The sequence below is a fragment of the Necator americanus genome, chromosome II (assembly GCF_031761385.1).
Source record: "Necator americanus strain Aroian chromosome II, whole genome shotgun sequence".
NCBI classification, from domain to species: domain Eukaryota; kingdom Metazoa; phylum Nematoda; class Chromadorea; order Rhabditida; family Ancylostomatidae; genus Necator; species Necator americanus.
Genome location: NC_087372.1, coordinates 12335442 through 12352997, shown reverse-complemented (window position 1 = coordinate 12352997; position 17556 = coordinate 12335442). Strand labels below are relative to the sequence as shown.

Sequence of the window (17556 nt, the reverse complement as noted above, 5' to 3'; positions counted from 1 at the left end):
ATTTCCCCTGTGAAATATGAGCTCTGCAGACAAAGTTTTCAAGTCTCTTCCTTTCTTCTTTTTCCAGGCAGTTTAATTACTTTTTCGGTGGAATTTTTATGGATCCTAACCATAGGTTCCTAAATTGCTTAAAAATTAGTGTCTAGTGAGCGCATGGATGCTTGAAGTAGGCAAATTTTGAATCTCTTCTTAGAATTTCTTCACACTCTCCCTTTTTTTCTTGTTTCCTTTGTCGCTAGCGAAGCCATAACGAGAAATCGTCCTTCAAATTTCTCAGATCAGCAGATTTTCGAGCTATTAGCTTTGTAGCAATTGATTTATGTTTACTACGGGTATGTTTTGTTTTGTTTACAATAATGTGTATGGAAACGGCTCGGAAATTTAGTGAATCATCGTTTTTATCATCATTTCTCGGTTATCAGCTGTTCTACGCTTCACTTCCCCCACAGCTTCACATGTGTTGTAGTATCGTACGATTCCGCTGAATCCACAAAGATCCATGAAATCTTTTTTCAATCTTCAAAATCGTATTGAAGAGTCCAATATTTCAGCGAGGAATGACCTTAAAAGAGTGATTATTTCCGCGTAATTACATCGAAATTCAATAAATAAAATAATTAAATACAATAAGACTTAATTAGTCATGTTTTTCCCATTACTGACCTATTCTCGATACGCATAGGCGGGTGGATCGTTGAAAATTTCCTGGTTGTACCTTGGGGGTTGTATTGCGAGGGTGAGAGAAGGCCATATCGCTGCTAAATCCTATAATTGCCGCTGCGTATGTTTGTTCTCCTGAACTCCACCACAAAATCGACTCATAAGCTATGTGTCGGAGGTTCGTAGGTCAGGGATTCAGGTCATACATATCCATAGGTGGGATTTTACTGCTCAGGAATTTCCCTCCCCCTGTACATCACCCTCTTTACATTGTTTTTATTGTGTTTAATGTTAGTGCTTTCAGCAATCAACCGGCTCGTGCTCGTTTGAGTCGTGGTAGAGCTCCATCGCAAAAGAAACGGCCACAGAGTAGTTCGGATCCGCCAACACCGCATAAACGTAAGTGACAGCAGCAGGTTGTACTCTGCGAGTTTATGGTCACGTTTATACTTCCACCTGCACCATTACACTGCTCGAATACTAATACATACGTTGGCTCGAGCAGATGCTGGTGTTTTTGTTATTTATATGTTGTGTATATATTCTTCGGATGAAGCTTGGCAGACGTGCAAATGTCGCCAGGAGTATTATTGTCTATTTATTTATTTATTTTACTATTATCTCATTATCTATCTATCGCTATCCTATTGCATTTATTTACTTACACTATTTCATTGCATTTATTTATTTATTTATTTATTCATCTTCTAAAATAATAAAGGGAATAATAAAATAATAGAGAACAGAATTCGTAAATTTTGCGGAAATGTGGAAAAATGCGAATGACGAAAATATAGAAATAAGAAAATGCAGTTTTCATTTAGTACGTGAACATTAGAAGAAAGCTCAAGCTAATAATAGCTTTAATGTTTGATATTTCTTCTATTTTATGTCTTACGTTATCTCGATTTCTTCTCCTGCACTCTCTTGTATGGAATATATGTATTCAAGAAATATTGACGATCCACAAATATGAAGAAGTTAGAATTATAATTTTTTTGGTGATGAAATGGAAAATTTGGGAAAATCGGGAAAACAGTTTCTTTTGATATGTAATCCAGAGCCGGAGATTTCAGCATTTTTTAGCTTTTTCATTTTTCTTAGCTCAGTGCTTCTTTTATTTTAAAATTTAGGAAAAATAAGTTTTATTTTAAAAGAAGCACTTAAAATTGTCGATGAGATGTAACAAATGAGAATGTCCAGTGAACATTCAGCATTTTATGCTATTAATCGTTCCTGATGTTATTAGAGCGCATAAATCTGTTCTATTTGCCTTGCTGACGTTCAATGATCCCACCTTTAAATTTCAATGCGAATTAGAAATGGAACCATGAAGCGAAAAAAAAAACATTAGTGAGAAGAAATCTCTTGTGAAACAGGTCTGTAACGCCTCATTTGTTTTGAGATTCAGCACATCGACGACCGACGACGAGTCCCATTCCCACACCATTCCTGTGTTCCGGTGTTCATCGCTTAATCCATGCGAGCTATCCTAAGAGGATGAACTTCGCTGGCTAGCCAGCCAGTCCTGAAAATACAATAGGATTCGATGGTGGTTCGGTGCATTTCGTAGCCGGCAAAAACTCCCTAACATTCCCAAATGGCTTATCGTGATTCATTTAGCGTTGGTCCTAACCAGAAAAAAACCTGAGTGAAGGTGAAATCAAAGCAGACAGGTTCCTATGTAGAATGCTCGAAAGAGAACACGGTTAATCGACGTCTAAATCAGGATGTCGGATTAGAGAGTGATGGATGAAAATCCATTCTTTAATCATGTGGTTCATCTTCATTATTTTTGCTTAGTTAGTCGTAATTTTTTTTTATTCTTTGGTTTTTTAAAACGATTTTTTAAAGGAAAAATAGATAGTAAATGTTCTCAAACAAACGAATTAACGAAAAAGAATGAAAATAAAAAATGAAAGAATAAAATGTTGGACGTGCATTAAAAATTTAGCTATTTCTTACAACATATCGTTGTTTCCTACTTTTTTCTATGAGAATTTTCGTTACATGAAATTCTTTTCAGTAAAAGTGAAGCTATTGCGTTCTCTGCCCTGCTAAAATTAAAGATTTTCTCATTACCGCTCATATATTTGTATTTTTTCTTTAGGAAATTCAGACTCCTTCTCTTCAATCCTTTATTATTCCTTTTGTTTTTATTGCGACTTTTCACAATTATTCTCTTGTCCTCCATCTCGTAGTTGCCACAAATTTAGAGTCCATGCTTTACCAGAGGATGGGTTGGCCTATAAGCTACATACGTATAGCATACTGACAGTTTTTCACAAAAATCAATATCTATTCTCTTGGAACATTGATGCTAGCAGTCCTCAAATCAATAATTTACGTAATTTCGACAGAAGAATGGATATACAGGATATAGCATGTAATGAACAGCAATCCCCTCGAACTTCTGGTTTCTCTACCGAGAACTGGATTTTTTTTCAATGATTTCTTTAGCGACTCCTCGTCAGACGCTCTCAATGAGGAAAATAATAGGAAAATATGTATATAGCGCAAATAAAATTAAAATCAGCACATTATAGCAGCATACTTTTTTTTAAATTTTGAGCCGAAAATTTATGAAAAGTTACTGAAATGTAGACACGCAACGAGTCTTATTGAATCTCTTACACCTAAAACCCATAAAATACATTCAGACTACACTCTTCAGAACTTGAAGATTTATGAGAATTGTTTCATTCGCTTAAATTTTTCCACGAAGTTCTTTTTCTAAAATTCTAATGTTACTACAATATTATAGTACGGTTATTTTTCACAATTATCGTGGAAGTTCCGAAGAAGATTTCAGGAAATAATCAAAATTTTAGTTAAAAGATCTTTCAAAGTTTGAATAAAACCATGTGTTCCCTTTTCTAATTTAGAATATTCGTCGAATATTTGTCCAAATTCTTGAATTTTTAAATATGTCCTTTCAGTAGTTATTGATTCTGTTTTTTATATTTTCACATGTTTTGTAAAATTAGCATCTGCGTTGTTTCCGTATCGCTACATGTGACCACGTTGACTCACCTGCAGTGTGACTGAGTGTTTTCTGTGTCACCCCGAAAACATGGAAAATTCATAAAACTTATCCAGAAAATATTTTGGGGAAAATATACGTTCGATATCGATGGACCGTTACCTCACTGGCTAATTTTTTAGCTACTAAATGTTCAATAATCTATTTCGCTCTGCTTTTAAAGTTATATCTTTATATTTGAAATGATACGAAAAACTGATGGCTCTCCATTGCAAAAAACCGAACTAGCCTCCTGCTACTGGAAATCTACGAAAAGGCTGGAGAATTACTTTTTGTTACTTACTAGTACTGCAATATGATAGATGGTATAACTGTGAAAGTCGTGACACCCGTCAGCTGATAGTTTGTCACCCCAGAGCAGCAGGGATGCCGGAGAATTTTGAAATGTCGCTTCAAAAAGTTGCATACGTACAGTTACACGGTACCATAATTTTAGAGGACAGCTTAAAGGCATCATCCCACGAATTTGAGGTGGTACGGATTTAAGGTGGAGTATTCGTATACGGGATGGGAGACTATGGAGAGAGGGGTGATTCCGCCCATTTCTTCCTAATTGCCGCAAAAACGGCCCGGAAGATACGCCTTCGGGCGTTCCGGTGGGCTATTTTCTACAAGGAGTTCGATTGGAGCGCACCTGCTTTGTGCACCGCGCCGCATCTTCCGTTTTTTTTTTCCGTCCATTTCTTCCTAATTGCCGTTTTTTACGCAGGAACAAAATATGTGAGTACCACCGGTAGGTCACCTCTTAAACCTAAGAAAATACGGCAGCAGATCATACGATATTAAGAATTATGCAGAATTAGACGAGTTACTCTTTCCATAAATTCTTAAAGAATAAAAGAAATCTTTGAAATTTTACAACTTTTTCCTATTTCTATATCAGTAGAAATAGCAGGGGAGGAGGGGACCATTTTTCCCAGCATCACTTGGGTTTTAATGATGGCACTGATTTCATTCTGCAAGTTGTATTCTTTTTGTTTGTTTAAAAAATAATGAAGGAGAGGATCAGGGTGTTTTCCGTTGATAAATTTGCTTTTGAAGTACGTTCGATTCATAATTCTTTGGAATTAATGAACCTGTCGAGTCCATGGATATAGTTTGTACTTGTGGGGGCGGAGTCGACCGTGCAATCGCATCGGAACCTCTTATAGGTGAGTTCAATGAGAACAGCTCTTACCACCGAGTTATTGCTGTCCCAACCTCTGAAAATATTCTAATTTTATTTCTCCACATTGTTGTTTTGTTCTTTTAGTTCTTCACTTCCTCATAAATACCTAATAAACCTGTAAACTTTCGAAAATCTTTTTTTTTAAATCTCATTCAAATCATTTATAACACCTCTTCTCGGACTCATACTACTCGTATCTCAAACTGTGCATAGAACAAACACATGCTTCCTGTTTTCAATAATTTTCCTTCAAATATTCCTTTCACTTCAGATATTTGTTTTTGCAACGAATTCTTCTATTCTTGACAAAATCCGATAGAGATTGTCATTGTCTTTATTTATTTATTTATTTATTTGTTTGTTTATATATTCATTGTTCATTTTCTATTCATCCATTTATTTTGTCTTCATTAAAACAATTCATTTCGCACTGATGTATGAACTCTCAAAGGCTAAATTTCCATAAAACGACATAAGAAATGTTTGATTGTCCTAAGGGACGTTTTGTGGATGACCTAGAACGAATATATTTTAGAAATGTTCCTTTTTTTGTTTATTTTTGCGTTGTTTTTAACGGATGTATCTCATTTCAGAAACGTTTGGCTTACGAAAAAGTGGATCCGCACATTCCAACCTCTGCGCGGTTCAGCAGCCCCCGGAACAGAACACACCACGGTTGGTTTGGAATCGAACAATTGGATTTGCTGGGATAACGTAGCTCATCGATCTTCCTACTTTACAAAAGCTTGTTAAAACTAAAACTAGAAAAGTAAAATATTTTCTTAGGGTTTTTATTTTTCCATCCTAAACGATGAGGTTTTCGAGGATTGATTCCAATTTGTGATCCTCTCTGCGCATATAATTTAGCCCAATTTCGGCGTTTACACCCTATCACGACAAACTGAAAATTCCGGGGAAATTTTTGCGTTTTTTTTCAATTACAAATACTTAGTCAATGGGTGGTTTTTCAGAAATCCCTTCTTTCTGGATCTGTTGCTTGGCTTTTTCCTTGCCCGCTCGTAAGAAGTAAGCAAATATCATATCAAATCAGGTGTCATTCAGAATGCGACGAGAAAAACCTCCTCCACCGGCGAAACCGCAAGATCTTGCGCAACGTGCGATGGCGTGGAGTCAATGCAGTCAACCCGGACCTTCAACGCAAACCGAGTTGCAGGAACGTGAGCCCTCCACAACTCGGGAACAAACAAATCGAACTTCCGTTGAAGTGTCGGAAGTTCCTACAGCATCCAGTACACCAACAACAAGCAGGTTCGTTGACAATACTTCTATCCAGGATTTATCTTGAAGAAAAACTACGGTTGATGAGCTAGCACTCGAGCTTATCTAGATTCAGGATTTTTTCCTAGAAACCCGGCGCCTGGAAAGTTCTGTTGTAAATTTCTCTTTTTTTTATGTTTTCGAACTTTGCTCAATTTTCGTCCTTCTCTTGTCACATACCATCTTTTTCCTCGTTCTGCAACGAAACATTATTTTGAGGAAAAAAAATTTCTCCTCAGTTAGCTATGGACTTTATCAGGCCAAAGAATGAGCCATACTTCTGCTTTAATGAAAAATAAATAATAATGAAAATAATAATAATAATAATAAGCCATTTCTTCTCAAAAATTTAAAACTTTCTAGTTATTTTTAAAAAATTCCTAATTTTTTAAAATACCTAGAATTTAAAAACCTAATTTTTACCAAATATCCTTCTGCAAAAAACATGTTCTATTCGTTCTGGTAGTTTTTGAGAACTCTTTCCTAATAACAAATCCTATCTTTTTCCTCGTTCATAAACAAAAAATTATTTCGAAAAAAATGAAATTTCCCCCAATTAGCTATAGACTTTATTGGGTCAAAGAATGAGCTAGATTTCTGCTTTAATGAAAAATTGGCATGTGTTTCTTCACAAAATTCAAAACTTTCCCACAAAAATGTTCTCCTCACAAAAATGTATTCCAGAAATTCTCGTCCTCGCCTGGCTCCGCCTCCTCCACCACCTCCCAAAAAACCGGCCAGACTAATTCCACGTGGTCAATCTTCAGATAGTTCGGATCATATCACTAGGTATCGAATTTTTACAAATTACAATGATGATAGTGACATTTTCAGGATATAATTGTTGTTCTCATTCACGTGCTTCTCACATGCATCTGTAGTTCTTTCTGCTTCATAAGTTCTAAACAAAAGCAAATTATTTGCGCAAAGAAATCCTGTTCCCATTTGTTGCTGTTGTATTTTAAATTTTCATTCATTTTTTCCTCTTTGTCTTTGCATGCTCTTTTCTTTTCATCTTCCTATCATTTCTCGTTTAGAGTAGAAGTTGATCCATTCTCAAACGATATTTACCAACAACTACCGTCACCAGAAGAGAAATCGCCAAGGGCACCGTCATCCATGGTTCCGGATGAATATCCGAGACCCAGGTATTACCTAAAATCGTTGCCTAAAATTTCCTTCATACGTACTTTGATTGATTGATTTTTCGCGGTCGTTAGTAATGGTCCGTTGGAAAAAATGCGAAAAAAAAATGCGCCGAAGGGCATCCAGTCAACTTACTTCCAGAAACGAACCGTTCACGCTATTTGTTGCTCATGTGATTTTATTTATTTTCGTTCTCATCTACCACTTTTTATTATTAGTTTCTGCTTCATTTCATTTTATGACTATTTCTTAGTGATAGAAACATACGTATCGAGTTTCTCCTCTTTCACCATTTTCTCTGTGTTGGATCTAGGAAAATAAGCCATTTGAAAAAATTCGATTTTCGGAAGGAATAGAAATCTTAGCAGTGCACTACAGTGGAATGTTAAAGGAATATATGAGAGAGTTTTTTTTTTGAAGTGAAATTACAAAAAATTTACAGTGAAAAAAAAATAAAAACAATCAGCCTCCGACATTCTCTAAGTACATATTTCCGAATATTGCTCATAATTTCTGGCAGAAAACTCCGGATATTCGTTATGACATCCTATTACTTGTGAAAATCTCATCCACAGTTTACTCTGCCCCATTTCCAATCTAAAGACGAAATTCTGGGGAATCGTGGGAAGCTTTCAGCATTTTCTGGATCTTTTTCTTTCTTAAGTTTAAAATTTGTGTTAGGTTAAGTTTTACGATTTATTTTTAGCTGCTGCTAGAAAGTTGCCAGATGAAGGATTTCCCCTGGGAAAATCGGAAAATGGTATCAAAGAATTCTTTTTCCAGTGTTCCAACCATTCCTCTCCCTCTCCCCCCACAATCGCATGAGAATCCTGACGAGGACTGCGAATGCTATGAAGAGATTGATTACAGTTCGGATACGTTGACGGTAGGAGAAATTCCCTTCCGCAATGATAATTGAATTCTGAGCTAGTAAAACGTGGAATTCTCTGTTGTTCCAGAAGAGCAGCGTGGATTTTTCCTCCGTCGACAGCGCTCAGGCGTACACGGCTTCTGGCAGCGAACCGGCGACCGCCAGAGATCGGCGATCAGAAACGTGAGTTCAAAAGTTTGTTCCTCTGACGTCTGTGCCATTCCGGATGAAGAGTTCTGATGAATTCTTTGAAAATTCTCCGCAAATCCTCTCTTTTACTTCTGAATAGCTCTCACGCAGTGTAGCGTAAGTAACATTAGCCAATAAAATAATTTTTCAAAAGAAAAAAAAACCCATTCATAACATTTTCCGGACAGTTCCACAAGCACAAAGACAAAGCATCATTTCATGTCTTACTGCTTAGTCAAAGAACAAGGGTGTGGTGGAGAACAAGTTCTGGAAAGAGTTCTGGAATGTTTTTTTGTTGGTGAAAGAAAATTTCGGGCATTCGTAAGAGACGAAACGGCTATTGGAATTTTCTTACAATTGTAGTTTTTCGGTGAATGTGAAGTGAAGGCTCCTCCAGCTGCTACGCTTATGCTCCACCTCAAAACTCATCCTCGCGTCCACATTTCTGTAGTGTTTTGCTTGTTTGCTATTTTTTCGTTTATTCCTTTCTCTTCCAAAACAAAATTCTCCAGAATTTTCCACGATCTGTGGTCAATATTTGTTTATTGATTTTATTCTTATTTCATCTTGTTATCCTAGTAGCAAAGATTTTTTTCCACAAAAAAGTAAGTTTCTACCAAAAACACTATTCCCATCGATTTCTGCGGAAATTATGTTTGCAAATTTTTTGCCTTCTAGAATTAACGATCTCTTTTCGCCTAATTAACATAGGAGAAAAGTTCCAGTATTATAACAACGAATTTTGCTGTTGCAAATTGATTTTGTTCTTGTGATGTTGCGAATCAAACAATGTGTACGGTAGAATTGAAGTGTTTTGATCAACACGTGTGAATAACACGGGGCTCATTTCGTACGCCAATCGCTGTGATGTGGGTCCATTTGTTTGTGTAACAAGAATTTCTCCTTCTTCCCCGAAATTCTCGCTCCCGCAGAGAATTGCTATTTGCAAAATGAAAAGCACCTTTATGGACAAATTTTGAAAGAGCCTGTTTTTGGAAGGGAGAGGGGTGAACGGATTTTAACGGATTAACGGGAAAACGTGAGGAATCACCCCAAGAATCTGGAGTGGTACGGATTTCCCGTGGAGTATTCGTATACGGGATCGTAGATTATTAAGAGAAGGGCAATTCCTTTCATTTTTTCCTAATTGTCGTAGAAAACGGCCCAGAAGTTACGGCTTCGAGCGTTCTGGCGCGCTCCAATCGAACTCCTTGTAGAAAATAGTGCGCTCGAAGCCGTATCTTCCGGGCCTTTTTTACGGCAATTAGGAAGGAATAGACGGAATCACCCTTCTCTCCATAATCTGCGATTCCTTACACGCATACTCCACCTGGAATCCGTACCGCCTCAGATTCGTGGGATGATTCCTTTAAAGTGAATTTTTTTCTCTCGGGACTCTGACTTTATGGTTGAATTTTCTGCCGGTTCATAAAAAATTTTCCTTTAAAATCAGCATACCACGAAACTGATAATTTTGAGATCTCTTCACAAAAATGTAGTGTTAATGGTGTAGATCACAAGTATGGACGCTAAATTCGTCTGAATTGTCCGTGGTTGCCGATCGTATTTCCCAACGATGTGCCTAACTCAACGTGTATTGGGCGCAGGCATCCGCACCGCAATGACCGGAAGAAGCAGCGTTAGCAGCCTATTGAAGGCAGCATACCACGAATCTGACATGGTGAGCGTAATCGCGGGAAAAGCTAGAGTTGGGTTGCAGATTTCGGGATCAGGGATGGTTCCACTTATCCCTCCTTGATCGTCGTAAGAAGCAGAGTGGGAACCACTCTGGTTGCTACGAGGCACGTGAGAACGCTTCTTGATGCACACGTTCCGGTCCCCTTAACAGCCTACTTATTGGTTTTACTTAAATAGACTGATGAGAGGATCTTGATCACCTATCTTCGATCCATCCCACTGGTGCGGTACGTGCACAAAGGTGGCGCGTTGCTACTGAAATCGTCTTAGAAGAAACATTTTCTTCCATGCCATTTCTTATGACGATCGGGGAGAAATGAGCGAAACCATCCGTGATCCCCCAATCTATAATCCTAGCTCTGGACTTTCCCGCCGATTCCTTCACCTCGTCAGGTTCGTTGTATGCTGCCTTTAATTGTCAACTCGCTCGCACACGTGTAATGCTGTTGCTACTAAAAAAAATCTCAAAAACCATCTGAAATTTTTTTCATTCTGATTTGTTACGGATTTGAACACGTTTTCGCTTATGTACGTTTGAAACAGTTATAAGAAGTAAGGTAGTAAGCTCACCATTCCATGCAAAGCCATAAAGGTTTGTTCTCGTAGGAAAACTTAACAGTTTTCTATACATTTTAGAAATTTTAATTGTCCTCCTCTTCTCCTTCATTCAAAAAACAATCTAAGTTTGTTGTTAGTAATTATTTTATCAAATTATTAAAAAATGTTCTGTTTTGTTAATATCTATTATTGTTATGTTATTTGTGATTTTGTTATGTTATTTTGTTAAGATCTATTATTTGTCATTATTTATTATTATTTTGATAATATCTCTTTTCTCTCTAGTTCTCTAGTTCTCTCTAGAATCTCTAGTTAATGATTGTTTTTTCACTAATGTTGATATCCATACTCCTTGTCAAATACTTTGTCCCGACGACCGCCGAGCCGCGACCAACGCGACGCGGTTGCGGTGCGTTTTTGAGCCTGCCAGTCTCCTTTTTAATTGCGATGAACAAGCAACGCAATTCCGGGAATGAAATTAACCAGTTTGAAGGGTTCACTAACGAAAAGCGGGCTTTAACATGGCGGACTTTTATGTGGATTAAAAAATCGAAAGCTTTAGAAATCTCGTTTAGGTCCTTTCAAGGCAGATATCTTTTTTGGTACTTTAGGATATCTGGCAAAACCATCTCGTCGACCGCTGCGCTTATCCTCAACGCTACCGCGAATCGTTCATCCTTTTACAGCGTTACACTCCCATACCATTACCGCACACATGCATACACACAGCCATTCAGGATCTATGTCAGGAGAATGTGGCCGTCTTGCTAAGTGAACGACACGTTTTTCTCTTTAGATTCGCAGACTCACAAACGTGGAACGCTACTCATCCTCGTCACTCGTTCTCTCTACCCACCAACAGTTCCTCGATGAGTCCCAGCTTGGATCGTCCACTTACTGCTACTTTGAGAAGGTTTGAAGCCCTATTTACTTCTTACAATAATATTTAATAATATTATTATTCATTACCTGTTTATTGCTACCTATTTATTAATTCTTATTACTTATTTATTAATACTTATTTATTAATACTTATTACAAGGCGATATAGCCGAAACGTTAGCCAATAAATTTATTTAACAACCCCGTGTACAGCTTATCAAACTCGATGCTACATTCAACTATGCCGAGGCTCATTGAAAGTCGAACTTTTCAACTTATTTATTATTATTTATTGCCTAATAATTACTCAGTTTTAGAGAATATGTACTAGTGTATCATATTAGTATATAAATTACTATTTTTTTTTGTTTTTCGCGTAATTTGTAAGCTGGTCGAATCTCTCAGAATTTGATCCTCTTTGGTTTTCCTCAAAATGACTCTCTTCTTGCAGAAAGACTGGAACAATTTTTTTTTCTTGTAGAAAGATTATTTTGACCACTGTTCAAACACAGTGCACCTTATATCTTCTCCTTTTCCTTTTTTCGTTCTTCCTTATGTCTGCTTTGTTTCTTTTTTCGAGTAACGAAGATTAAACTACCATTCTTGTGGATTGTTACTGCGAAGAAATTTGATTAATTGAGGAAATTTCCAGGAAAAAGCCACTGTCGCCTCGTACATCTGGTCCATCTGAACTGGAAAAACTCTTCCGTTTCAAGAGCACATTGCAACAGAACATATCTAAGAAGGTAACGTATACGAATGGTTTTCTTCTTGTTTTTTTTTTCTTCAAAAACGTATTGAAATGAAATGCGGCAAGTTCAAATGTTCTTATTTTCTTATGTTTATTTATTTGTACAAATTGAAATAACTTGGTAAATAATCAATGCATAGGCTAGAGATTTTCTCCCTTATTATCCTTCTCTTTTCTCTCCTCATGTTGTTTCACTTCTTCTTATCATCCCCTATTTTGTTTTCATTCTCCCGCACAGGAAATTTAGTGTGTCACTAGCCGGTTTGTTTTCCTTCGAACTAATTTCCTTACAGTTGTTTGTTTATTGTGTTTTCTTTTTTGCAAGCGAAACTTGAAATATTTTTCCAGAATATTCTCCTAGCGTTAATATTCTGTAGTGTATGTATGTATATGTAGTATCATATGGATATCTTGACCTTTCTCTTGCATAGATCCCGTTTTTAGTCGAAAACTATAATGTTTCATATCGAAATTCCTCTCCGGACTGTTTGGCGAAAAATTCGTGGAGATTTTCTGATTCTGTACGAGATGTTTTCACTATTTGATGTTTCGTTCTTTTATTGTTTAGTATTCAGTGCACATTTTCACGCATACATAGCTTAGGAATTTTTATTGCGCTTGATGTTATTGATTAATATTCTCTGAGAAAACGTTAAAACCTTCCTGAAGATCAAAATATGGGCTATTTTCTAGAAACATAAATTGCGAAAAATTGTAAAAAATTGTAAATTGAGAAATGAAAAACCATGGAAAATAAACAAAAGCAATACCTTTTAAATCTTAATAGAGAGACATTCGTTTAGAGAACGAATAACTCGCACAAAAAGACCATAAACGAATGACATGGGATCTATTTCCGCAAAAAAAAACCCAGCGGGCTTCAGGAAAAAAATTGCAATGACAATTTTTCAGCGAATGTTTGTAATTTTTAGTCACCGCTGTTTACTTTGCATGTAATATATAATCATGGTAATCTCCAGCCTATCAATACCTTGCTAGTTTTTGTTTACCTATGATTATTAAAGTAAACAGATATGTAGTTAAATACATCGTTCGTTGCGCACATTATCTTCGCTTCCTTGATTCATATTCACTCCTTTTCTCCGGAGCGAATGTAGCGCAGTCGGGAAGAAGTTCGGTTATGCCTCCGCGATTGATCGACGGTTCGAATCCGCCCAGTGCCAAATAGGGCTTTCATACCTCAGGCCTCGATAAATTGGTACCAGTCTCGTCTGGGAGGATAAACACTTACTTGTCTTATCTGCAAGTCCCCGCAAGTCATTGCAGGGGTACACAAGGGCGCATAAACCTCAAGCAATTATGAAATGAGGTCGAACGCATAGGCACAGCCCCACATGGGTTAATCATTGCCACTGCATTGTGCACTTTATCCCTTTATCCTTTGATTTCCCTCCCAACACACTGTTCTGTTCCAGATGGGTCAATTACGTCAAAGAGTTGGCGATAAGCGAATTCGTCAATCGCATTCCGAGGGTACGAAGGATGTCGATTATGTCATGAGAGGTGACGTGACGACTTCCGACACGACCACTCACTACAAAACCACCGACGACGACGATATCTACGTGTACGGTGACGAATGGAGCAGTGATGATGATGACGGTGGGGGTTTACACTTCACTTTCATCGTTGATGATGTCGTTTTCTATTTGCATGACGCGTTTTCCTCTTTACGGCTACGAACTGGTTCGGAAGCCTCTTTACTGCTACGTAAAACGTGTTCCAGCTTAGTTGTTGAGGGATAAGCGAGACAGTGAAGAGAGAATTTGGATGTGGATATCTAAGGATATCGAACAACCAAAATTTTGTTGGTCGTGCGATTAACTAAGGCCCATTTTAGAAGGGAAAAGAATAACTGTAGAGGTCAGCTGCGTTTTTCTTTCAAACAATGTCCCTTCAAAGGAGACCGAGTCGTCCGCAAAAAGCAATGGGAGTGATCCTTGAGAGCTGCAAATCTTCTGTATGTCTCCAGTCAAAAACGGAAATTTTGATATGAACGAGGGAACCATCCGTAATTACGTCGTAAGGGAATTCTCTTCCCAGTTAAAGATTAAATCCTTTGCCCAGAGAATGCAATGATTAGTTTCTTCGTTCTTTCTTGGAATTTTGAATTTTTTTCGTTTTCTCTTCTGTTTTCGTTTGCTTCTGTGAGCCCATAGATTCTATCCGCCGTACAAAACATGAAAAACCTCCAAAATTTAAAATGAAAAGTCTTCTCGACGAGAAATTATAAAGTGTTTCTGATGGTAAGCCCTGAAGATTTCTTCGTTCATATTCCATACTCGTGAAACTCGTTAAAGACAGCGATCCAGGCCCCAGTGTAGATCTCTAACTGAGGTTTCTACGTACAAGGTTAAAAGTTCGATCCAGTTTCGTTTTGCTCACATGCAGATCCGTTTTGGTCCCATTACGACACGCTAATGCTACCGTACAATTATCCGAATGACAACGTTCCGCATCTCCTGAAGATTGTAGCAGCTGTGCAGCAATGTTGATGGGAGAAAATAAAACACTGGAGATGGGGTACCTCAAATACAACTCTTTTTGGGACGTAGAGATGAGGTCTAGTGCGCCTGTTTAAGCTTTCCCTTAAAATTTTAAAAAACGGCCAAGCTAGTAGTATCTTAAGCTGCTCATTCTTATTTCCCTATCGCATCGAAGGCTAAAAATATCATTTCGACATTTCTGGATGTGGCTGTTTCTGGAATGGCAGCAACAACAATAAAAATTAAATGATACATATGAAATGGGAAAAGAAGGGAAATTTCTGCGCTGAACTTCCAACGAACCGCGCTAAGATCAACTGATATGAAAATAGACATAATCTACAAAGTGCAAATACTATGAAACTTTGCAAAAAAGAGAAGGTTATGAGGAAAAATCACGTCACTGCTTCAATTTGCAGAAATTGTTTCAAAATAAGTAGGTCAATAAGAAACAACCTTCTTTAGACCACAAAAAAAGAAAAAGCGAATTTATGGTAGGGACAGGATACAGTATTGCACAGAAAAGAGTAAATTTTCGTGTTGTTAGTGTCAATTGCCACACGTTAAATAACGTAACTACTTTACCACTTAATTTAGTACAAGTTAACTAAGTACAACAAATTCTTACAGTAAATTTTACATTTATTTCGGGAACGGTTCTGCTCGTCTCATCGAAATATTAGTTTGTTTTGCGAACTACAAGTAATTTCAGTAAAAGTCCTTGACCACCGGATAAAAAAAAGAAAAGGCGAAAATGAGGAAATTGTGAGATTTTTCAGTCATTTGCAGATTTTTGGATGTGTTATTCACATTTCAGTTCATTACAACCTGCGAAAAAACTTAAAGTTTCCTTGGAGGATACAATTAGATTTTAGTTGATGAGCTTTGATGAAGTTCTGATGATTAGATCACCTAACTCCGCTACGGATCAAAATCAATCACCGGTATGGTTGCAGTAGGTGGTTTTTGCCCGGCCTTTGCTAAGGTTGAACGGAGAAGAGCAAATATAAAACTACATACGACGAGTGGGCGAAATTTTGTTTTTGTTTCTTAAAATTCCGATTTAGGTCAACGAATATTTCGAATATGTCTGTGTCTGAGTTACGTCTTCAAATTTCCCACGCTTTTACATTTAACACCTCCACAAAAACAACGCATCGCTGGCGTTTCTTGCAGTTTCCGGTCGTTTCAATGCCTATTTTTAAACATGCTATTTTTATCGAATCCAGTAAAAAACAGATTACGGGCATTTCTTAAACTTTCTCTGGTAACTTTCTAACTGAAATTTTAAATTTAATAATGATGTTTTGGACATTCTTGTTCCCTACAACATACAACGAAATCCTTAAATCCTACCCTGCACATTCCGTAATCCATGTTTTACTTGCGGGGTTCTATGGAAACATACAGTTCCTTATTCTTTAATTTCTTACAGACATTTCAGACATAACCATCGAAAGTCTCTAGTATTTTAATATAATTTTCAGGTTTGTACTCTCTAACCACCACTGAAAATAATGTTTGACGGATCCGTTAAATTCCAGAAATGTAGGAACTGCCCGGATAAAACTCTTGAACTCCACTTTTTTTTTGAATTTTTCGAATGGCGTTTGTTTACGCTCAGAGAAGTGTTGATTTTTCCGCAGCTTTTCCGTAGCAGCTAATTTCGTGTATTACTTTTCTTCTTTCGATTTTTATTTTGAGGATAAGTAGATCATAAGAAATGTTTTTTTTTTCTTTTGGAAAAATCTGCTTATCGTATTATCCTCACTTAAGTCTTCATCAGCGAAATGAGGCGTTCTCATTTGTTTTTATTCAGCACTCCTAGAAATATCTGCAAATCGCTTTCATTTTGTCATGCAATTCCCCTAAAAATTTCCATGCAACCTGTCATGGACAATATATACAACGACACTGTCGAAATTTTCTTATGCAGTAAAAATATTTGACGTGGATCTGATCGAACGAACAGGTTTCTTTCTGTCGAAAATTGATTGATTACTCAACAACACGGATAAAATATTTGTCTGAACGCTGCATTTCTTCCTGGTGCGCAGAAATCGAGAGAAAAAAACCGATATGCCGCTCTTTTCACATTTGCAAGAGAATCAGCGCGGAATCTTTGCTTAGTACATTCCTTTATCTTTTCCAAAAAAGAAGCAAGGTTTTCTTCTTGGATCTTTTTTTTTCGATCAGTGGATCTTTTCAAGAAAATTTCAATACACATTAAGTTATTGAACACATAAATTATTCTATTATTCATTATGTAGACGCCGTCTATCTGAGCAAACAACAAGCAAATACTAAAAGTAATAATTAACTAATAAATGGTAACTTCTTCTAATTTAATTTAACTTCTAATACGAACTATTTCTAATTCAAATTAACTAATAAATACGAATTCCTAAATAATTCTTGATAATAATTTTTTTAAATTTCTTAATAATAAATAGAACTTCTTAAAATAGGAGACATGAACTTTAGAATAATTTAGTTCTGTGCAAATCTGTTCCTATATTTTATATGAGTCTTTTGAATACTGTGAATTTTTTTAGAATCCTGCTATTTGTTTTTTTTTCCTGCTCCTGTTTTGAGGACAAAAAAATCCTACATAGCCGCTGCTGAATAGGATCTTTTCCAGAGAATAGCTCCACATTCTGTGAAAAAAAAACACCTTGGCTATTGTATACTAATTTGTGTCAGAGAGGGGCATGTTTTGCTCGTTAATTCGTCGCTATGGCATTCAAATTATTCCGAGAATTCTTTCCACGACGAAAGTGCACTCATCCGGCGCATCGCATCAAC

At 36.9% G+C, this 17556-nt stretch overlaps 1 protein-coding gene across 2 annotated transcripts in view; it reads left to right on the top strand.

The window, feature by feature from the left end:
- The window catches only part of RB195_017628 (uncharacterized protein), a gene marked incomplete at both ends in the record, with an annotated part of 36137 nt that overhangs the window by 9963 nt on the left and 8618 nt on the right, over positions 1 to 17556 (top strand). For both annotated transcript variants that reach the window (XM_064184705.1, XM_064184703.1), the window contains 10 exons: positions 965 to 1059; positions 5465 to 5546; positions 5934 to 6140; positions 6834 to 6938; positions 7187 to 7297; positions 8079 to 8181; positions 8255 to 8349; positions 11408 to 11524; positions 12146 to 12239; positions 13681 to 13867. In XM_064184705.1, the coding sequence (XP_064040584.1) occupies positions 965 to 1059; positions 5465 to 5546; positions 5934 to 6140; positions 6834 to 6938; positions 7187 to 7297; positions 8079 to 8181; positions 8255 to 8349; positions 11408 to 11524; positions 12146 to 12239; positions 13681 to 13867 (1196 nt within the window). The remainder of the gene's footprint in view (positions 1 to 964; positions 1060 to 5464; positions 5547 to 5933; positions 6141 to 6833; positions 6939 to 7186; positions 7298 to 8078; positions 8182 to 8254; positions 8350 to 11407; positions 11525 to 12145; positions 12240 to 13680; positions 13868 to 17556) is intronic.